Source organism: Homalodisca vitripennis, chromosome 5 (assembly GCF_021130785.1).
Source record: "Homalodisca vitripennis isolate AUS2020 chromosome 5, UT_GWSS_2.1, whole genome shotgun sequence".
In the NCBI taxonomy this organism is placed as follows: domain Eukaryota; kingdom Metazoa; phylum Arthropoda; class Insecta; order Hemiptera; family Cicadellidae; genus Homalodisca; species Homalodisca vitripennis.
The window spans coordinates 67,077,421-67,102,073 of record NC_060211.1 but is presented as its reverse complement, the minus strand read 5'-3'; the positions used below and the strand labels follow the sequence as shown (position 1 = coordinate 67,102,073).

The 24,653-nt window shown below is 32.0% G+C and overlaps 1 protein-coding gene across 3 annotated transcripts; it reads left to right on the top strand.

Moving 5' to 3' along the window:
* Positions 1-2,814: 2,814 nt before the first annotated feature.
* Positions 2,815-20,252, top strand: LOC124362315 (histone acetyltransferase HAC4-like). Of its 3 annotated transcripts, none has more exons than XM_046816714.1 (4): positions 2,815-2,900; positions 10,121-10,226; positions 15,990-16,205; positions 18,222-20,252. In XM_046816714.1, exons 1-4 carry the CDS (start codon positions 2,830-2,832, stop codon positions 18,642-18,644), a joined length of 816 nt encoding a protein of 271 aa, XP_046672670.1. In that variant the 5' UTR covers positions 2,815-2,829; the 3' UTR covers positions 18,645-20,252. The 3 variants fall into 3 exon arrangements, with proteins under 3 accessions (XP_046672670.1, XP_046672672.1, XP_046672671.1); XM_046816716.1 differs by lacking the exon at positions 2,815-2,900 and adding an exon at positions 6,978-7,275; XM_046816715.1 differs by lacking the exon at positions 2,815-2,900 and adding an exon at positions 6,979-7,275 and having other exon boundaries at positions 10,117-10,226.
* Positions 20,253-24,653: the final 4,401 nt, after the last annotated feature.

Here is a 24,653-nt window from a genome sequence, read left to right as displayed (position 1 = left end):
GGACGCTTTTACGCAAAACAGTACACTCTTTTGACTCTCTTGCGATTTTATAGGTATGTATGAACTGAAACCTTTTTAAAATCGTTAATAGTAGAACACCCTACACATGTATATCTTTAAGAATTTTTGTTTGCCAAGTTATTTCATAGTAAGTTATTTGTCTCAACAACTCCACTCTAAAATGCATCCCTGTTCATAGAGACAAACCTGTAAAATTGACTAGTAAAAAGTCTTTATATATATATATATATATATATATATATATATATATATATATATATATATAGTTTAATTGCTAATACCATGTTTTTTGTATTTATTTGAATCTTTTTATGAAGTTTACACCTATAATAACTGTGTTCCAAACCACCATTTTGAATAATATGGATAATTTATCGATCGTAAATTCATCTCATAATTTTACAAACATGCCGAAAAACTATTGTTGCTATAAACCGTTCGCGGGTTCCCTTTTTGGTAGTTCTTTCTAAGTATGTATAAACCCATTTTACTGTATACGTATCTGTACTACTAGATATGTTTTCAATAATATAGGATAAGTTTTAAATATGTTCACTCTTCTATTTTTTCACTACATTTACATACAAGCCGTTTACATTTACACTCCCTCGTTTCAACTGAATCTTCAAAATGCGTTTAAGAACATAATCGGAACGTAATTTTGCTGTGTACATTACTATTAAGATAACTTATTTTGTAACATTTAATTTTTAAAATAAATGATAAAAACTTTTGTTTTCGTTTCTGATTATCATCTTTATGTGCCTATCTATTGTACCTTCAACCTGTAGAAGTTGGGAGATACGGCTATCTTACACGAGAACATTTATCTTAGTTTAACGACGATGAAATCATACACATCATCATTATTCATTTTAATTGATAAGAACTGTTTTACAACAAAGGGACAATAGACGCTAGTGTTTGAATTTAATCATGATATATTTTTTTTATTGGAAATAATAAACGGCAATTGAAAGTGATGAAATATTAAATAAGAAGTGAATTAATGACCTTACTCAGCCTCTATACTCTTGATGTCACCCTGTACTGTCGATTCAAATGCGAACTGGTTCAGGGCAGGGACGTCCACAAATTTGAGACCACAGTCTACACATCTACAGGACCGAACAGAATGAATATATTAATTTAAACACTTGCCTTGTCGTCTCAATTTGAAGTCAGGATAATCAGTAGCTTTGAAGATCTCAAACGAATAAAGAACCCACAAAATTCAAATCTCGATTAAGACACTTTTTGTTGTCAAAGACATTTTACTCTGTCGATGAGTTTATGATGGCCGCTGGGGTAAATATTTGCATTTTATCATTATTTTATTACTCTTTTTCTGATATACGAAACTTCCAAAATACAAATATATCATTAGGTTCACACATTAACATGTGGAATTGACTGTACTTACGATAAATTAAGATAGGGTTAGTTTATATATATATATATATATATATATATATATATATATATATATATATATACATTTTAATCAATATTACGAAATGACATTTGCAATACAATTTTGCCAATTGTGTTACTGCAATATATAATAATTATTAATATATTTCTGGGTAAAACAAAACTTCCAATGAAGTATCTCAAGGAGAGCCCCAAAACATAAATCAAAGAGAAAAATGTATAAAAAATCAATCCTAATTAATTTGTACTTGACCTAACTCACAGCTATAGGCTTAACTGACGTTGCTCCATTGTTTATAAACAAACATCTGGTAACACCCCTTCGCCTCCTTGAAAATCGGGTTTCGCTGTTAGAAGTTTTTGTGACGTTTGAATTGTTACAAAAACTCAAAGGAACTTTTTACTTAAACGCTTCTTAATAGGAAATCTATACACACTACACAATAAATCCCTATAGTATTTAGGTGACCCCTTGAACTATTAAAAAAATTACATAACATTCTATGCAACAAAAACAAACGATTTACGATATGCGGCGGCACTCAAGGTCGTATCAGTACAGTCCGTTAACTGTAGATAGATATTTAAGGAGAGTAACACTTTAACAACAATATAAGGTTATCTAATAATTTTGGTAAGGTTAGTAGTATTAACGGCATAGGCTGACAGTGATGAAAAACATATTGTAGTTAATAAACAAATTGAAATTTAAAATGTATATTAAAATGTTTATGTTGTAAAAGACTCATGGAAAGTCCAGAGACTATTACCGTGAACATATAAACAATAATTACCTCAACAAAATGTAAATACACTGTTTGTCTGCATCAACTCAACGTACAGTAGGCCTATTAATTATCTTCCCATTCCATATTGCATCAATCCTATCCAAGGCTCCCCCACTGCAGGAAATCACTCCTCTGATTGAAGAATCTTGAATTGAAGATTGGAGGAATTGGAAAATCTTTTTAACTAGTAGATAATATTAAAACAACTCTTTTCTAATGCAGTTTATTTTTAGGACTCCACAAAAGTCACTTGATGATGAAACCTTTGGTTCCGAAAAGCCTCGTTTTAAAAATACACTATTAAAAAACCTTGTTTTAATATCTAGCCTACTCCTCCGATGTTTTAGTAATATTGTATTCTTAATTTTTGACTAGTATTAGGGATAGATTTGACCCAAGTTGATGACATTTTTCGGTGGTTCAGAAGCTTATAGTAGCCTAAGTAGCACTGTACAAAATACTATAATTAAGTAATTATTCTAAATTATTCACTTCGAATCTTAATTATTGAACTGGTTAATTAGGATCATTATTTATATTTTTGTATTACAAGTTTGTTTCAGTGTCTCATTTGTAATCTGCAATCATGTTGCCAATGAAAACTGAAAAGTACATGTTGCTGTTCTTACGGCAGCGTATGCGACGTGCAGATTTGACGTAAGTGTAATAACGATGGTAATATCATAAAGTAAGAATATTATCATATTGTTTATGGCAGTCCTGTATGGTAAACGTTATTTAATGACTTTATGAACTGCTGAATGTGCTCCAAGTAGTAAGAGTTTTCTAACGCAGCTCTCAAAGGTTACAAGTATTACAATACACGCGATACAATAATTTCATATTTTTCTGGATGGAGGTTATACGAGGAATTTTTATTAAAGAAAATGTTCATGTGAAATGTTCATTTGGAAACATATTTACGTGACAGCAGTAATTAAACTCTAGAATGCTGCTGAAGATGACGTAGATAAGTGAATAGTATTTTTGAGTCATTTAGCTCGAATTCAACTTTACTCATGAAGTTTGTCATTTTGAATCACCTACGCGGGAAATTCTCTACCGACTACATCCGGGTCTTTCCCAGAATAGTTTTACTAGAGAGCGTAACCGCTGCGTCATCGATCGTCGGATTACTGCGCGATTGCCACTTACTGCGTCATAGCCACTTACTGCGTCATAACCACACCAGCTGGCAGCGGCTGTGAGTAGTGTGTCCCACACTGAAATTACAAATAGTCCCTCCTGTGGCTCTAAACAGAGCAAAATATCCCTTATGACGATAGCAAAATCGTTTATCCTTTTTGGTCCAAACACAATAGTATTCGATTTAATATGACTACAATTGCGTACGATACAAAACTATTTTTGAAATTAAAATAATTAAATAAGAAATACATTAATGTGAGAAAATATTTTCATGAATTATGGCATAAATAGCGTTATCTCAATCTTATTATGAGGTTATGACAGATTGACATCATTAATTGAGTAATTAAAAACTAAATTAATACTAACAAACTATGACGCTTCTTTTCTACCTTTGTATAGATGATATTTTATTCCGCCATTTTAACACTAATAAAATCTTCTGAAAAGACTAGGTTTGCTGAGAACCTTTCATAAAACCCTCTTTGATGTTTATTGAAAATTTAAATTCTGTCTCTTTTAACGAGGAATTTTTTAGTAGGTTAATGCGGTTCTAATGATTTTTCAATCCAACTGTGTTACATAAATATTAATAAATGCTTTATTCAATTGTGAAATTCTATTTGAAGAGAGCTACAAAAAATATTATTTCCTAATTAAAACTTTATGTTTATACGGCTTGTTAATCCTAAAAATGAAAAAAAGTGTCTCCTCATTCATAAATTGGTAATTCTAAGCAATATATGGGTCAACCTCGATTTTTCTCATACTACAATATAATGTTCCAATAGTCAATTAGAAAAGGAAATGACTAGAATTTCTTGCTGGAAAGCAGTTATAGGGAGCAGGCAACCGCCAGACGGCCATGTGTTTAAAATTGTTTTACATACATTACCTACATTACCCATAAATTATATGCACTATCTACATTGTATAAATATCAACTAGCCATATTGGCCTCTTTCACATTTTGATTGTACTTTTACGATATAATAATATCTATATAACCTTTAAACAGGCTTTTTATTTAAACGAGCCGTGTGTTATTTAGTTTTAAGTATTATAATAAACCGAAATAAAATACCCTAATATAACATAACTTTTGAAAAAGCTTGGAATCTTTTATAAAACCATAATTTTTGGTGACAAAGATTGACGTCTGGTTAAATAAATTAAGTGGGTACACAATACACAAATGCGCCAAATTCCATTAAAACCAGAACAGAAGATAAGTATTTATGTGCTCTTACAAAACGTATACATACAAACACAAAAGTCTTTTGAATACACGTTTTTCACATTACACAATGTTGACGCACGCGTACTCGTATTTATTTCCGATGCACAGGATATCTTGTACCCTGTGTAATTGCGCATTTAGATAATTACCGCAATTATCTAAATGCGGTAATTTTTCTAAATTACCGCATTTAGATAATTCTTTTTGATCTAAATTTCTTTGCCCTGAGTATTGTTTGTGTGTTTAGTACGTTGTATGTAATGTATAATTTTAATTTTAATTAACATTTACATTTTTATACACATGTTTCTTCCTTTATTTGTTTGACATAGATGAAGCCTTATATCTCAAAAGGTATGTGTTAAAGGGTAAATAGTATTGTAAATAAGATTCAAAATTGTATTTACTTACGCTCGTGTCAATTGTTACTACATGGACCGTTAACCAACACTTTAGGCACTGACGTACGCAGCGTGGGCAAATGTACTCTGCGCATTGAGCGAAAATTACCAAATTGCGCAATAACTAAGTCTAGTTTTTTCATTGGCTTTCAAGTTTTTTGTACTGTATAGTACGAACCATATTAAAAGCCTGGGCGTGCCAAATAAATTCTTGTTTAGTGTCCTTAGGCCTTAGATGTATTGTTTAAACTCCGCATGTGTATAGAAGATTAGTTTCTTGCGATAACACACTAGTGTGAATTTTCATTATTCATTTAGATATCTTTACATTAGACTACTAATAAATAATAAAGCCATATGGGCAGGCTTTCAATAACATGTCTTGTACTTTATTAAACTAGATTGTAAAAACACGATAATGTGTACTAACTAGTTCACCACACAGATTATCCAAGTATTGAAAACGGTATCTTCTTAAAAATGTTACAAATCTCGGAGAGTCGGTATAAGATTGGTGTGATTTGATTTTAAATAAAAATTACATTGGTGCTGTAAATATTTTACCTATTAGAATCATTAATTAATATAAAATACTGTATCATAATTAATTTTGAAATTTTGTCTAAAAAATCTTTAATACATTTCTTAATTTGGAAAATATATCACTTATACTAGGTTATTAAAAATATAACTAGTACGAGTAGTTTACATTACAGATACAGTTTATAGGTTGAATCCATAAAATGTAGGGGTTTTGAATTTACACTAAAATAGGATGATTCCTTTCATACATAGTCAAACAAGGAATTAAATAGTAAAATATAAATGAAACTATTTCAATTAATAGCGACAATATAAAAAGAATTAACAAAACAGTGTAATTATGGATTGCTTTGTAACTAGTACCTAAAATCATAGCTAATTTAATAATAGTTAATGTAACAGACCATGTTTTTATCGAAATAGGCTTCTCAGATCTGTATTTTTTAAATATATTTTCTTGATTTGACAAATAAGGCAAACACAATTTTACTACCTCACAGAACCTGTATTATATAATATGAAGTAAATTTCAATAGCCGGAAGTAGACGCTTTTTGAGCGAATTAGAAATTGGAATAACTTTCAGTGACCATCACCCTTGATTATAGATCCTCAGGAGGATCTATAATGAAGGCCATCATTTATCTCAGGAAAGTTTAGTATGCCATTTTAAACGGATACGTTGATTATCTTTTCCTTTGTCTCTCATTACAGTCACTATTTATTCATTTTATTAATTGCTACAAATATTATTTAAGCCTTACCACAGAATTTTATTACCTTCGTAAACAACTTAATCTGTGTTCTTTAACAACACAGATTACGGAACAGATATACCGAAATAGTACCTCTCGGTTCGGTTCATTTGGTTTCTAATTCGGTTTGGTTGATTTCTGCCTTTTCGGTGCCGTTAATCTCCGTATTCTTAGCGTTCAACAACAATTGATATAGGTGAAAGATAATTAAATTTTACACTAAAAAAAAACTAAAGAGTAGGTTAATAAATAATAGAATTAAAGACGTATAAAATGGGCTTAGCTGTAGCGTAGCAATAATACATCATGTAGTACAGAGATAAAAACATCAATACTTCTCGTTCTCAGATACGATTTCAACATAGAGTTCTGTTATGGAACGGAATGTTAATAAGAAAAAGATACATCTAAAGATTTTTTCGGAAATTCTCAGGAGTCATTTTCCTCTCAAAATCCCATAATTTCCAGATAAAATCGGTTATATGACAACCGCATTAATAAAACTGTGTTGCAAAATAAAATGTAAGTTTACAACTATTGCAAATTCAGGATTCTAATACGAGTTCCGGTATATTGTACACTGTGATGCAATAGCAATAGCGTAGTATATATCTGACTCACACACGCACATTTACAGACCGCAGTGTCCGCAGTCAGCGAGCCCACACTACACGCTACACGTCCTCATTATTCATTCAGTCGCAGTCGCAGTCTTGCTCACAGTCGGGTTGGTTGGGGAAGTGTTACATCTACCATCTGCTACTCCACATTGATAGTCGTGCAGCCAGCTGAGCTGAGTGGCATGGTTACGTTTTGTTTATCCTAACCTAAATTTTAGGACATTTTAGTATTTATTTACAATTATGCTAAGGTGATATTAGCTGATTTTAGTGTTTTGTGTGAGAATTGTGCAATCAATTGTTTGAATTTGTATCATATTAAAAGGTAAGTAAACTTCACATAGTTAGTATTATAGTTATAGGACTAGATAAAATAGGCTAAATACAGGAAATCATCCTTTTGAAATGTTGCAAAATAAAAAACCCTAAATATTTTAAAAGAAAGTCCTGGCCTGATTTATGTAAAACCCATCATGTTAATGGATGAGTTTTTCTTCAAACTTAAAGGCAACTATTAATCCAGGCTGTAGCCAGAACCCACATTGTTTAATTAATTACTTGTTGAGTTAATTCTGAGCAATTACTGGGTCAACTGCAATTTCTTTCATATTTTAGTTTGCTGATTAGGTAGTTGTTATACAGAGTAAGAAATATGAAAATTAAGTGCTGGAAAGTCATAGTTAACTTTGTTGTTGCAGTATAGTTGTGGCTACTACCACAATCGATTTGATGTACCAAATTATAGATTAGAAATACCTGAATAATCAAATTAAAAAACTATTCAGCTACAGTATAATAAGCGGCCACTGCCACAATCGGAACATGATTATCGAATGATATACAATCATCGATATTCATGACCATCCAACCATCTAAAAATACTGAAAGCCAAATGGTGTTAGTTAATATATATATCGAAGAACAATATAGTTTTCTGGTTTTAAATCTTACAAATTAATATAAAAAATCAATATAAATTTGGTTCAAATATAATTACAAACACAACAATAACGTTTACTTAGGCTACCTTTAATTATTTTCAAGGATAAACTTAACTCCTTGTGAAACAAAGAACATGTGTGTCTCATTGTTCTTTCCACCAAATAATCAATAACCAAACACATGATTTCACTTTTAATGTATTTTCAAACACTGACAATGCCGTCACTAGCCCACTGAGTATGCACAATGTATGTGATGAAAAAAAAACAGGTAGCAGTGGTGATTAATTATGAATATTTATAGGTCAATGTTGTATTTAGTAATATCGATATTTAAAATTGATAATTGTGGTAGTGGCTGCTTATTATACTGCAGCCAAACATTCTAATTATAGTTATTTACAATTAATTATTGCTAGCTCTTGTATTTAAAAATAAAATTTTTCCAAATTACCAAACCAAGGAATATAGTAATTTATATGGTATTTGATTAATGGCTGCAAATATAATAGCGATTTAAATATGTTAAATATGTTATTTATGTTACAAGTGTTACAGTGTTTTGTTTGTTAAATTTTATAAATAAATACATATAGCTTAGATAATTTTATTCAACATTAAATTGTTACTCTTTTAGATATAAACAGCTGAACTATACTGTAATTTGAAATACATATAACATAATTCAGTTAGACATTTTGGTTTCAGTAGTGAAGATAATTTTTAATATTGATTCATTTGTGATGGTGGCCTCTTATTATACTGCAGACAACTTTGCCGAGCAAAAAAGAAAACCCATAGCCCACATATTATCACTGGAATGCAGGAACAGTGAGTTAATAAAGATATTGTTTTGGTAACTCTGGCTATTATTTTTGATGGGAAAGAGAAAGCGATCCTTGAGTTTTCTCCATTCTTTAAGTTTTCTTTTGCTCAGAATGAGTTGTCACTTGTGAGGGGTTTACATGTCACATTTTGAAGTGTTATGGTGTGTAGACAATATATCTTCTTGTCGCTCGGCAAATTCAGTAATGGCTCATTGACACAATTTTCATGTTTCTTACTTTCTAAGGACTGCCTGATTATACTAAGATATGAAAAATTAAAGTTGACCCGGGTATTAATTGCTCGGTTACCATATTGGGAAAGGATTGGAAGTCCCTTGGAAGTTCGTAAGCAAATGAACTTCAGTTTATGTATTTAAGGGTAGATAAATTATCAGTAAATATTTATTTTAATTGCCATAGATTTGTTTTGTTTTTTTGTCAAAAGGAAAATGCTTAAAAATGAATTAGAAAAACAACAAAAATATTTAAGTTTTGGAAAGTCAGAAAATGTTTGTAGAAATACATAGTAATTGAATAAAAACAAAAATTTTAGAGGGTCTGATTACAAATGGCTCCCGCTGTAAAGACTATGTTGCTCCACTATGCTAGTGATGAACTAAAAACATCCCTTGAAATAGTATATATTAATTAACATCAGTATAAAGATTCCGGAGGGTCTGATGATGAATGATTAAACCATTGAAACCATTGACAATTGTACTTTCCAAGAACACTGAAAGTGTCATTATTCCCGTATTTAGGTTATGAATTTTTACTTTGACTTAATTTTAATACTAAAATTCGAGGTCTTGACAGTTCACATGATCAGGAATATCATAATGGTGGTATTAGATCATTATTGGTGGTGGCCCAAACACCTAATAAATACCAATATTTCTAAAGAAAATACACTCTAAAATGTGGATTCTACACTGTGGTTATTTCCTGTTTTATGTATACAATTGTGTATTATAGTTAATATAATACTGTCAAACTTGAATAGTTCAAATATTTATTATCTGAAATTTTGGATAGTTCGTACTTTTCTCCTGGTCTCTTGACATTCCTGAAAAATTATAATAAAGTCTACAAAGTTCAAAATTTGTATTGGTCCTTTGAGCTATGTATTACTAGTTACACTGTATTTCAAAATATTATCGTTAAAAACTTTTCAGAGTAAAATTTGATAAATGGTGTATTTTAATAAATAACCTTTTATTATTATTTGATGAAATAGTTCAAAAAGTACTTCTAACCATCTTATATTCCATACCTCTAGCATTTTCAGAATGGCCTCTCATATTTTTTAAGAATGCACCAATGTTACTTAGGTCAATAAAATTAATATTATTAATTTATTATTATTATTAAATTTCAATATAATTTAATAATTTTCAGATAGAATGCTTCCATCAACTCGACTAGTAAACAAATCTCCTAACTACTTCCAATGCGATTTACAACAAAATGATCCTGCCATTGAGAACTTAAAAAGTGGATTGGTAAAGGTAAGTTTTTATATTTTTACTAGCTGTTACTTGTTTTAAAACACATTTCATTACAGTACAATTGGAGCAATTTAGTTAACCCCTTTTGTTAATTTTTAACTAATGAAGTTAGAAGTTAATATAAGACATAACCACTCACTTGTATTCTAATACACAAAATATGTGGAATGTCAACAACAATTAGGAATGATTTAAATTAAATTAAAGTTTATGTCACTTAAGTTTACTTTTCACATAGTGTACCTAAATATGCAAATCACCAATATATTAAAATATTTTACGTAACCTAATACAACGTTTAATCAATTCAAAATTAAAAAGGTTTTTCAAACTATATATAATTATTGGGGTGGAGGGGGGGTGGTAGAGAGGACTTTATAGTCCTAACTTCGCCTCTAATAAAGACATTTTTCATTTCATTATTCACAAAAAGGAATACCACACTGATTAGTAGGCCGACTCTTATTTGGGTGGTACGGTAGCAATTTAAGGAATTTTTCAATTTTAGATCAAATGTATTAATTTTTTATTTGACTGAGAAGGCCATTACATAATCTTTATCCTAAAATGAGGAAAATTTCGGCATAACTAACAATGATGTTCTTTAGTCAGAAAAGGTTTGGAAAGCACGATCTCAACAGACACACAGTTTCAAAAGTGTATATTGAAGGTAATGTTAAAATTTTGTAAAATATATTGTTTACAAGATAAATGAAGGATATAACTAGATATAACTTTAACCAGATCCAACCATTACTATATGTGGTAGCATCCATAGGTGTATCATGGATCACCTAATAGGTGGTGGGGGGAGTTTCCACTACAAATTTTCGTACCTCCCAGTGAAGTATGTTGGTATCCCCCAGAATATGTTAAATGCTAATAATATTAAAATTGTAAGTTTTACATTTTTCTTTGAGAATTATCATTATTCTTATTTTATGCTCAACAAAAAACGGCTATAACATAAGCGAAAATTTAACCTTTTGGTTAAATGTGGCCCCAATAACACAAGAGTGTCAAAAAAACGACATATATTAAAAAGAATAACAGCGGCTGATGAAAATGGCTATATCTTAAACACTACAAGACACGTCCTCCACCTTTTATCTTGTGCATTGTCCATAGATGCGGAAGATGCTCTGCGATAAACATATATAGACACAGAAAATATGAACTTCAAGTTAAAGCACAATATTTCGTTACTTTGGTGGTCTAATTTAGTTAGTCAACTATAAAACACATTTTGATACACATCTAAATTTGTATGTATTTTACATTTTTTGTTGAAACAATACCGGAGAAGTGTAACAGTGAATTACATTTTATTTTTGTCAATACTACGACTATTAGTATTCATTAATAACATAAGTCACTAATAAACGACTAGCGCCAACAACGAAAGTGATGAGAACTATGTCAAAACTATTACAAATTACCTGTTCAAAGAGGTGACCAATAGGTATTCCTTGCCATAACCTGTGTATTTCTCGTCTAAAGCATGGGAAGTATAGAAGTGACAGTAGCTGTATTATATTTGTCAACTCCTATAGATGGGCTCGTTGAAAAATTACAAAGCATGAATCTTGTGTTTTATTATAGGTATGTCAGTTGTTATTGTTAAACTATCAAAACAAATAAAAACAAAACTGAACTATGATACATTATTGATGCAATATTGAATCAATGACTATAAATATCGCAGATGATTAAGAAGCAGTTCTTAAAAATAAGTGTTATAGATTGTGATCCATTGTCAGAAACTGAAACTTAGGGAGGCCCTCCTACAAGAAACCTTGAATTAACGCATTGATTGTTCATTCACTTATCGTTTGAGGCATCTGAACAACAAAAGGACATTTTGAATAAGAATCCACATCTATTATCCATATAGCACCTCAAAAAGGCCCAGCTAAGTCTATAAGGATTCTTTCTCACTGTTTGTACAAACTTGGCCATATTTGGAACTTTTGTTAAGGGTTCAATTTTATTTTTTTACATGGCTGACAAGTTCAGAAGGGTTTTTCGATATCTTGATCTATGTTGAACCACCAGCAGTATCATCTATCCATTTGTTTCATTCAAATAAATCCAATGTGCTCAATGTATACAATAGGTTGAGAACTGATGGCATTAATTTTATTGGTTCAACCACACAATACAATGAGTATTACCCTAACTATTCTGTTAACGCAAACATGCGGTTACAGTATGGCTTTAACTGTTCATTTGGAATTGACTCAGGTAAACAGCCATCTCTGACATAAAAGAGCTCATCTTTCAGAAGACCATCTTGACAGGTCTCACAAGTCACAACTTCAGAGTTTCTAAGAAAAGTTATGAGTTAACTCTGATGAATATTATATATCCAATTTCAAAATTCTTTGGAGTTATAAAAAATGGGATAAGGACCAATAGGTATACAGGACAGAGCATCAGCATTTCTATGCAGTTTCAAAGACCGTATTGTAAAGTTGAATTTTAAATTTGTATTACAGACAACCTTTAAATAATATTTAAAATGAAAACTTTACTTGAATGAAATCTTGCTTGACCTGGTTTTATATTTCAAACATACGTTAATAATTTAGTTAAGATTCTCATCTTCGTTGTCCAAATGTATTAAAATAATACAAATTCACTAGACCAGATTCAAAAATAGAGGAATGATTCAGAGTAATCATGTCTAACTTTTCTCTGAAAACATCTTTGGAAATGTATCATAAATTAAGGCATCATTGTCATAATGAAGATTTGATTCCGAGATTAGATTTGATGTTAACGAAACCTCATTTATCAACTCAATTGCCTTGTTAGACTGTGAACAGCAAACTTAAACAATGTAGTACCCGCGTGCACGATAATCGGACCCACGTATCTCAGCCACCAATTCCAAATACGCTTGCTAAGGCTTCATAGAAGACTAAAAATTCATACGTTGAGGCTAGAAGATGAACATAATAATCAAAGAGGTTTTTTAACTATGTCTTCAAACCTTTGAGCCTCACTTATACGTTGATGTGAATTATTGAAATGGAGGAATTGATCTTGAAGATTCACAGTCCACCTCTGTTCATTTCTGTAAAATCTGACGTATTAGCTTATCTTGCTTTTCAAAGCAAGCTTTCATTAATAGTGAGAGTCTAAGTAGAGAGAGTAAAAGGTCTAATTCTGGTTTGCAAATTTTTAATTTGTAATAAAATAAGTGAGTTCTTATCCAGCAGGGATTACTACTGGCAGTTTTGTACCTTTCAGTTGAACCTACCACAGGGCACAGCAAAAACCGATGTGTCACTTAGATCTCGGCAACCTTACGGATATCAAGGATCACTAACCACAAATGTTGAGATTCTGGAGTGCAAGGGTAATTCGATAAGTCTAGTCTACTAAGGGAGATGACTGTTGGAGTTGGTAGGATTCGTCCCCTAAGTATCAAAGGCTTATGATATATTAGGTCATAAATTTGTTATTTCATAGTTCTTCAGAACTAATAAAAAAGGACAAATATCAGGTCAGAATGTATAAAGTTTACAGTAAAACCACTCACCAAGAACCTTATACAGGGATAATTAAAATCTTCTGCAACAATTACAGTTAATATGAAGTGTATAAGCAAAATTTAATCGTAACATTAACAAAATATTAAGATTTAAATCACAAATTAAAACCTAAGCTAAACCTTGATGTCTATTCTGGGTTAAAAAGTATCAATATCGGTGTTTCAAAGTTGACTTTGTTGTTGTCTTTTAATTAGTGACAATGAATGATAACTAAAGAGTACAGAACTGCTCAGAGCTCGGCAACTCACTCAGTACTTTGTTAACTGATCACAGTTGGGACTACTGTTACAGATACTTTGTCCCAGTATTTGTCTGTCCTGAGAGTACAAGTTACCGCAAACCGAAAGTACCCGATACAGGTTAATGTTTCAGGTACTTTTACAGTACAGATAATGTACATGTTTAGCCTACTGCCATTCCTGGTACAAGTACTCAGGCTCGTTTACCTGTACCATTTTAGGAATACTCTGTAACATATGATTCTAAATCAGTATGAGTACAAAAAGTACCGGATACGAGTAGAAGCCACAAGAAATGGGGGGCCAGATCATGTTCGTATCACCCTCCCCCTGCGGTGCGCTCCTCGATAGAAGATTTTTGTATTTTAATGCTCAAAAAACATTTCATTTCTCAAAAAAGAACATCAACAATATACAAACAAAGCATATATTATAAAGATTTAAAATTACCACTTGTCAAATTGTCTTTAGGTATAGCAATTCTTTAAAGAACATGACAAGTGTTCCTGAGATAATTAATGGTCATTTGTAATGTCTGGTATAATGACCACTTTTCAGTCATTGGATGCGCAAGTGTATGTGTGAGCTCTGAAGTTAATCTCAGATATTGATTACAAATTTCAAAACTTCTATTAGTGAACCATCTTGAAACGTTAGAATATTTTCAAAACCATTATACTATAGATAAATCATATAAAGAAGGTGAGGAAACCTTAAGGTCTTCTGCACGATTTCTGGAGTAATATTATATACAAGCTGGATAAGACCATTCAGCTGAAAAGATATGCAACTTACCGTAGGGAAGTTATTCTTAAATCTTATTTCTAATTAATTAAACAAGCATTTCAGTGTGTTTTTAAAGTATTAAATAAATTCAATATGTAACTACGATAGTGCTCACCATGAAAAGGGGTGTGTAGTGCATTATCTTTATCATTCCACTTTGGTTGAAGAGAAGGCTTTCTTTGTTTCTGCTTCTACCAGTAAACATAGGTAGAGAATGAATGTGGGCACACATTTAATATGTGCCACAAATGTGAGAGGGTTGAAGAGGGTTCACATTCAGAATTGCAAAACTCTTAACACTAGGGAGCCCCACCCATTCAACAATATTCTCTGCATTATACTAGACATATCAATCAAGTTTTTTTTTTAAGAAGGAGAGGTCAGTCCCTTGTTAAGCTATATTCTGTCCATTCTCATGGACAAGGCATATGAAGGATTTTATCAAACAGAATAAAGGGGAGAGTCAGTACAGGATAAGCTCAATAGTACTGATAAAAAGTGCAATAGTCACAGACAGTATCTAAAAATTTGCTATCACTAACTCAGGATATAATAAGTTAAGATATTGGTACAGTAGTTATTTACTTATAGGACAGTTATGGTTTGGTAAGTTTTAGTTGTTTTTAACCAAAAACATACAAAAAGTAATTAGGCTTTGTATAACGGCTAAGTATTCTTTTGATATAATTACATAGTTTAGCTTTTATTATTAGTGTAACTGGAGGATAGCTATGTGGTAGGTATTTTCTAGAGGGTTTTTGTACTACAGATAGGTTTAGACCGTTTCATCACAACCTAAACCAAAACTGATACGGCACATACATCTGAAGAATTTACTGGATGTACAGGAGCAGCATGTCGCTATGACAACAAATATCTAGGTATTGGGGTAAGTGAATTGCTCAGTTGATATATAGGTGTATTTCGCTATAGAGGAAATAGTTGAATTAGGTGTGGCTGGCGCAGTAACAAAACCTAGCAAGCCTAGACTTGAGGAAGACAAAACTTCCCTGCATGCTTAGAATGCTTTCCAAAGTTAATTGTTTTTTAAATATAGTGAAGTATAGGGTAGAAGTTTAGGATCCTGATAAAAATTCATACTGTAAATCAACAAACTGGGTAAATTGAGTTTTATACTTGCCGTCATCAAAAGAAGTACAATTTTCTTATGTTTGCAGGGAACCAGTGAGGCTGACGTTGAACGTTGTATCGCTCTGCTACAGCATGTGGGAAACTGTAGGGATTTGACGGCTTGTCAGGAAGGAGGGGCTTGTGTGAGGACTAAGCGAGTGATATTCCACTACTGGGTCTGTCGTGTGACTCATGAGGGCCGGCACTGTTCTATCTGTCAGCAGCTGTTGACTCTGTGTAAATTGCATGCACAACGTTGTCAGGTAAGTGAATATTACCAAGAGTAACAATAATTTCTTTACTACGCACCATATGCTATGTCAATTTAACTAGGATACATCCCTATTAGAGAATTTATTTACTTAATTCATTAGCTTCATGGTATGTATGCAGACAATGTTCAAACAACATTTAAAGCCAATAAAAACATTGGATTAAAACAATAGATTCCAATTTCTTCTATTGAAATAGTAACCTCGAGTACTCCAAATCTTCTGTACCAAGTTTAGTCGGGATCTGTGAAAGATTTGGTTTATCTTATTCACACTTGTGTTATATTTCATAATACAGGGTGTTTATGAACCGTCCGGCCATAAACACCCTTTCATAGTAATGGGCATACTGCAGATAAAAGGTGACATACATAACGTATTGGCTGATTTTTATGTTTTAGGTATCAAATTTTTGTCATTACATTTAGCAACTTTTATTATTCTTTAAAAAATGTCATAACCTTATTATTTCTACGGAATTAAGCTTTAAATACTTTAACCATCCGCCATCTTGAAACGTAACATGAGAATTAAATAAGTGTTGTGTCTGTCCCCTTGGATCATAGCATGCACTCAATCAACTTTTTCTTGAGTGACGGCTGAAAACGGCCTTCCTGAATGTTTGTTGTCTTGTAATGAATAACAGCCCGATTGAAATTCTGAATACTATCTAAAACCAATGCACAGGATAGCTCTTCAGAACTCAAGGTAATTTTGAGATGTGCATTGCACTTGTCTTGAGGCAGGATTTAAAATCATAAAAATTATAGCCTGAAAGGCATCAACCATTTTCCCACAAAGTTATGAAAACGCTCATACAATTTTACTTAAATATAAATGTTTTTAATTGTATAGTCGAAGACAAAAAGTTCTTTACTCATACTATATGAATACATTAAGTATAATGATAGACAGTCAATTATATGTTTTAATGTTGTAAAAAATAACTTTTCTGACTAGTTTTTACCTAATCAATGCTTTTAATATAAGGATAATTTTATTTTATAAATCTCAAAAATCAAATGTTTTATAGAATTATTCTTATGTATATTTATGTGTGATTGTTTTTCAACCCACTTCATTATAGTAGGGGAGCCCAAGCGGAGATTTTTCGCGTCACTAGAGAAAATTATATGGGGAGAAATGTCGTACCCTGTAATATAGGGGTCTGCGTTGAGGGCAAACCGTTAGACTAGTAAAAAAATCGATCCTCAGAAAAACTCGTGTGCGTCAGATAAATACAAGGTAAGTTAAGTACATGTAGAACAGTGTAGATTTCAATAATCTGACGAATAAAGCGTGGTGTAAGGAAATAGGCAAGACACAAACGTGTAAAAAAATACGTTACCTCAAAATACTCAAGCGCGATTGAACTTTTTTTATTTTGAAGGAAATCTTTTAAGGATTACGGAAAAAATATAATCTGACGGGCTCCCCTACTATTATGTACATAAAAACAAAAACAATAGAAAACAATAAATTGCGTATTTTTAGTCTGAGTGACATATGTCAGGTCTCTTATATAATTTATTGATGGAATTTTTTTTTTTTGCATTAAATACAAATATTACAAAAATACTTTTAGAAAATGTGTTTATTTTATTTATCACCAATATCTCTTTTTAGTTATATATACAAACATTTTCAATTCCTAAAATAAATTTACTTGAGAATAAAACAGTTCCTTTTTAATGTTGGTATTGAAACTGGATGAATTGAAAAACAATTGGTTTCTGGACATTTACAAGATCTAATTTTATGACTAAAATAAAATACAAAATTTATGAGTTGTAAATAAAATTTTTAAATAAAACATTATATAAAAAATTAACCTTCCAAAAAACTAATTGAATACAAAATTTGTGATCAAATTCCTCTGAATAATTGGAAGTATGTTGTTATTTGATAATCCTAATAATTGTAGCAATCTGTGAGTAAATGGAATCATCTAGCTTTGTAGTTTCATCTAAATTTCCTATAGTAACGGATTATTTATGTAATTTTCAGGACAGTAAGCTGGGCTGTGATGTGCTGCATTGTCCTAACAGGAAGAAGTCCTTGCTTTCTTCAAACAATCCATCTCGTGATGAGTGCAAAGAGTTGTTCGCGAAACTGATGAAAGCACTGCGTTCGCCTTCTTCCGAAGAGGAGAAAATGAGGCATGTCAAAGGCCTTTGTATGAAACATCCGCAGGTTACAGAGGGAATGCTCAGAGTGCTGCAGAAGATGAGGCAAGTGAGACTTGGACGAAGTCAAGTTGGCCGAAATCCGAAACATCTGACTAGACCGACTCCAGTGCGTCAAGTAATTAGACCAACTTTGTTCATGCCCGATGCTGTAAAGCAGCTTACCAGATCGATCAGAGAAATGAACTCCTCTGACTCTCTTGTTTCTTGGAAGGCCAAGATTTTGTTCACTCCCAAGTATTAAATGTTCAGGAAATTAAGTTAAACCAGTGCACCAAGTGTCATGGTATAATTTGTATGTATTGGAAACATTAAGTATTACAATGAAATAAAACTATAACTTGATAACTTTTGCTCACACATTTTCTTAAGAAACCAACTTAAGCATTTGTACTATCAGTTTTGTAGCACTTGGAAGAAGACAAGTTAATCAAAAAAAGTAGTTTACATTAATATTTACTAGAAAGTTCACTTTTATGTTCTAGGATTTTGTATTGTGTTCAAATCAAATGTTATTAAGTTGGATGATCTATACAGTGGATCTTAAACTTTCAGATGTTATATGGGGCAAACATATGTGAAGGGTCATTTATTTCACCAGTTATACATTTATAAAGTGTATACATTTAAAATAGATATGCATATTTACACTGTGTGGTGGGTTCTTTTTAATAAACTTTGGACTAATTTCAAAACCCAGATTTTGTAGTGAATTATTTGAAATATTCCATTACGAAATATCCAAGGTATAAATAGACCAATCTACCAAAGAACTTTGAAACATAAGACTAAGGAAACAACAAATAAGTGGCATATGAAATCCACAAATACTATCTTCAACATATTTACACTTAACCTAAAAAGTATATTATCAACTTGAGACTGCAATATAGAAGTACTTTCTCCAAGTACGTACTTAGAAACAAATATGAATGAAGTGTGAGTGTCTGAAATGTATCTTGTTATCAACTTAGATTGACTGTTATTCTGCAAAAGTACATGATTAATAATCCAATATCCTATGGTGACCAAGAGAGTCATATATATTTATGTGGATTCTGAACATTAGGGATTCTAGACTTGGTTGTATTGAATAGACTGCTGAAAATCTAATTTGTAATGTAACTTTCTATATTTTCACTATCCTAGGATGTCTTTACACCTCTCTCCTTCCCTAAACCTTCCATGACAAATAACACTCTAAATAGGCTAAACTTAAATCAACTGAATTTAAGACTAATTTGCTTGAACCAGATTATCAGAGTTTTTGAAATAATTTGAAGGAACAAAATTATTACTGTTGTATTTGTGTTCAAAATGATATTTCTTGGATTTGGGATGTAATTTGTACATTGTTTCTTGATTCTTGTACCTTATTTATGATTTTGCCTGTTGAATTATTTTTCAGTGTACTGGGAAGAGATCAGATCAGTGTTTCTGTTTTTTCTAAGACTACCAGTTGACTGTTTCTTGTAACACATTTCCGTCATCCTGTGAATTTAATTTATTGTGATATTTAAAGTTATTGTTGTCTTGGTGTAGTTCCTCAAGACAAAACTAATTGCGATAAGGATCTGTAATTTTGATAAGCATATTACTTTTACCAAAGATCTACAAGTTTTTAGTGTATGCTAAGAGTCAAAACATAAGAATGGCTGTACCCAAAGAGTAAAGTACTCATGTTTTGTGTTTGTACTATTATGATCTCTCATGTATTTATTACTTAAATACTACTGACTATTTTTATTGATACAATATAGGTTGAATAAACTGTGATACAATTTTGTAGTGGATGACTCTTAATGTTTAATGAATGAAAATAAATTTCTAGTTATTAAACATGAAAGTTACACATAGTTTTTGTCTTTTGACCTTTAGCCATTATTAGGAGAAATAATCTGTGGTTGGATTTCATGTGAGATAACATGACAATACCCCTTATTAGCTATCTTGTTTGACAGCTTCATCATTGACCATAAATAACAATTTCCTAAAGTAATCTTGGTGCTTAAGATTATAAGACCAGTGTCATAATTAATATCAAATTTATACTAATGATTTTGGTTTAATATATGTTGGCTGCTCTTCAAAGTGAATAAAAATTCTAAATATTTAAAGAATTTAATTGTGTAAGCAATGTTTCAATCCGTTGTAAACAGGAAAACTCTGATGTTAATTTCATACAGCTTTAAAGAAACTATTTGTAAAATTTGTATCTGATGATGTTACAGTAATTTGGATTAATCTGCTATTATATATGTATAATGTCTGATTATTATGCATAATGACGAAATTCAGTAGTCAAAGTGGTAAATCAGTGACTTTTACCAGCCATTATACATAATAACTAATGCGTTTTGGTTAAAGTAATAATACTCCTAGGAAAATGATCACTTTGACAGACTTTTTGAAGAATAGCTAACTCAAATTGGTTGAAGTAATAATTTCAAGATGGTGGAGAAGTCACTGACAAATCAGCCTTGGGAGACCTAATGTCGCCAACGTAATTGTTGTATAAAGTGTTAAAGCATGATTAATCACTTTGACAAAAATCATGTGGTGTTATATATATTTGTTATTGTATTCATACGCCGATGATGCTCAACTGTGTGTTTCATATGAAGCCGGAAGAGCTGACTCAGCAGTTTCCATTTTGAATGCTGATTAAGCATTGTCCATGATTGGTCTGAGAGGCATGGGATTAAACTGAACAAGGAAAAGTGTAGTGTGTTGTCGATTCCTTCCAATGTGGGTTCGGAGACAGTGGGTGAGGTGTTGCTTGGCAGTGTCAGACTGAAGGAGTGTGAATCCTCAAAGCTCTTGGGCCTCATGCTTGATAGTGGCCTCACACTATCTGGTCATGTAAGTGCTGTTTGTCGGCGAACACTTGGTCAACTGAGAATGCTATACAAGCATAGGCACATGTTTCCTAGAGAGACCAGGCTTCACCTTGTCCGGGCTCTTGTGCTCTCTGTGATCGATTATTGCCTCCCTGTCTATGGCAACATTGTGTCTAAAGGAGATTTAGAAAAATTACAGAGGGTCCAAAATATGTGTGTAAGGTATGTATGTGGTTTAAGAAGGTTTGACCATGTTTCGGAGGCTCGACGATCGCTGGGTTTGTTGACTGTAGCTGATACTTGTATCCTGCGCTCCTCATGCCTGGTTTACAGAATCCTGACCACTGGCAGGCCGGGATATCTGAGAGAAAAACTAAAAAGCAGGTCTCAAGTCCGATCTCGCAGTACTAGACAGGATCAAGTGTTGGAGATGCCTCGCGTTCACCGTGAATTTGAAAGAAAACTATTTGCATACTTTGCTCCCAAATTATTTAATGAACTGTCCTCCAGCGTAACAGGCCAGGGTGTATCTGAAACGACATACAAAGAAAATATATACAAGTATTTAATGTACAATACAAGGTGATATAGCCATATATAACTGTATGTCTAATATTATGTTTTATTTATTTATTAATAACTATAAAATAAGCTTTTAATTTTTTAAAAACTATAATAATACATGAGTCGTTTTGTATACCAGCAATTATTGTTGAAAACCGCTCCAAATAAAGTCCTTATTTATTTATATATATATATATATATATATATATATATATATATATATATTGACTGGATATTATTATATAGTAGCTGGATTAATGACTTTGGCTATAACAATAACAAACTCAAAAACTAGCTTGTTTAACAGTTTCTGAAAGAAAATTTGAGTACTAAAGCTTCTTTTAGCTTAATTAATGAAGTTATTATTTTATTTCTTCTGGTAACTTATTCAAGACGCTAATTGCAGTTACTAGAAAACATTTCTTTAAATCGAAAGTACACTGTGAAATAATGAGACCCTTATTGTGAATTATAATTGGATGGTTAGTGTGTAGGCTATTGCTTTAATAAGTTAGTATCTCAATGTTTTTAAAGATTGGTTTAATATGTTTATATCAGTCTGAAATATGATTTATAGCACCTTCTGTAGCGATATTAGCCTATTTATCGTATGCAATAACATTGGGTGTGGTCCCAAAAGAGGTTTACTGTTGGTTACATAAGAGTAGAAGCTTGGCACTTACGAGGCTCAGTGGCAATGAGATGGAAAAGGGCGTATATGAAGTCGGCGCCCTTACTTTCGTCAACTGAACAACAAAACTTAAGAGTGCGGCGTAGAAGATGTCGTCAGTGCTAGGTGACCAACAAATCTTGAGGAAGTCTTACTCACAGCTTTAAATTGTTAAAATAAAAATTATAATTTAAATAATTAATTGGGCTGTCCTGTTAGTTTTACTTCCATAAGAAATTATAAATTTTTTCAAAAGGAAAAACTGACTCTTTCAATTTATTAGAAGCTAAATTTAAAATAGTTCTGCTAAAATATTTTAACTAATACAACTTAAATTTTGAACACAACCTTATCAGCTGATATTGGGAATGGGAAGATGAAGTGTATAAAATACTGATTGAAGAGGCTCTGTATAAATCACAAATAGTGAGTGTTCTGTTAATACAATAGGTAGGAGGTTCACTCCAAGCGTTAAAGGAAAGTTACAGAATGGTGTGGAGGTAAGTAAGAGATGTCTTACCTATTCAGGATGCAATATTTTACTTTTTTGTTGGTTATGTTATTAAAACCACATCTTTGTCTGAAATAGTGACAAAACATGTCAATGTTATTATCTCAGCATGAAGTCACCATTTCATGTAAATTCTTTTCAATTAAGGTGGAAACTTTCGTAAAGGTTGTTTTTATACAAAACCATATGTGATGGAAATCAGAGATTAATTAAATTGGAAAGTGACCACTGGTATGAAATTTTTAAACGTCCTCTAGTTATAGATTAATATTTGAGCACTCAATGGCTGGATTTTCATAGTAGCAATGAACGTATTTAAAGAAAATGGGAAATTCATTTGGTAGAACACAATTTTACATTTGATTTTGTATTGACCAAGCATCTGAGGAGAGTACAGTAAATGCTCAAAAAACTCAAGTAAAAACATCCAAAATGAGCATCAACATCCGTGGAAGCCATTCCTTAAATTTAGTCATCAATGATGCTACTCCCTTATGTTTATTAACTATTAAATATTTAAGCGTCAATCGAGCTATTTCTTTTTCTTGGTTACACATAAGTGGAGCATTTTTATGAAAGGTATTACAAATTTGGCAAAAGCTCTTAGTATCACCCAATGGGAAATTTAGAATTGATTCTCTCTAACCATTGAAATTCTATATAGAAGAAATTTATGAATAAGTAGAAATATGGAATAAGAGGAAATATATGATCTTATATGGTCATTCCCTGATATCCTTATAAGGTTGTGTTCAGAATGTAAATTGTATGATGCAGTATATAAGCCACCACTGCCTAAAAGTAGATGCCTTTGCAAAGAATACTGCTACAGGGATTGAAAAGAAACTGAAAAATTAAAAATATCTGTGCTGCTTAGTTACATTCTTTTTGTTCTCTTAGGACAAGAAGCTTATAAATTACACTTAGTCCTGTAAGAATCTTAGCGCTGCATCCAGAGTGACAGGATATGAGGATGGGCAAGGTTTGAGGGTAGGGGCCGCCTCCTATCGAGATCCATGAGGAAGAATTAGGGCACTAATCTCAAAATTATGTCCCCACAGAAGAAGGGGAGGCCAGCTCTGAACCAGCTTCTCCAGTTAAAGCAAGTAGGGGTGGCACAATCTTGTTGAAGATATCAAGAACCTCTGAAAGGGAACGAATCCCACCAAATTCCAACAGTCATCTCCCGCAGTAGACTTGACCTATCGAATTGCCCTTGCACCCCAGAATCTCGACATTTGCAGATAGTGATGTGCCGCTCCTCGACATATATAGGGTTACCCAGATTTAAGTGACACATCGGTTTTTGCTGTGCCCAGTGGTAGGTTCAACTGGAAGGTATAAACCAGCCAGAAGTGATCCCTGCTGAGTTTGCTTAATTACATGGTTTGACATGTTTTCTATAATAAATATAATTAGCAAAGAACTTCAGAAAAAAATATAAACCTACTGAGTACTATTGTCCTGATAGAACATTTTGTCATTTTTGAAAAATTTTAGATGAGAGAATGACTTTTAACTGATGCCGTAGAGATGGATGGAAAATTGGGGATAGTCCCACAGTTTACCACTGGAGATAAGCCTAAGAAAAGTAGAGATACAGTTTTATTATGGAGGAGAAGACTAATTCAAGAACCAGGAAAGAACTCTTTTAGAGTTGACTTTTTT

Bases quoted from the DNA above. Each gene is read 5' to 3' on its own strand.
- LOC124362315 (XM_046816714.1), top strand. From the start codon at position 2,830: ATGTTGCCAATGAAAACTGAAAAGTACATGTTGCTGTTCTTACGGCAG. The intron at 2,901-10,120 runs GTAAGTGTAATA...ATTTTCAGATAG, and splicing joins ATGCGACGTGCAGATTTGAC to AATGCTTCCATCAACTCGAC. The intron at 16,206-18,221 runs GTAAGTGAATAT...TGTAATTTTCAG, and splicing joins TGCATGCACAACGTTGTCAG to GACAGTAAGCTGGGCTGTGA.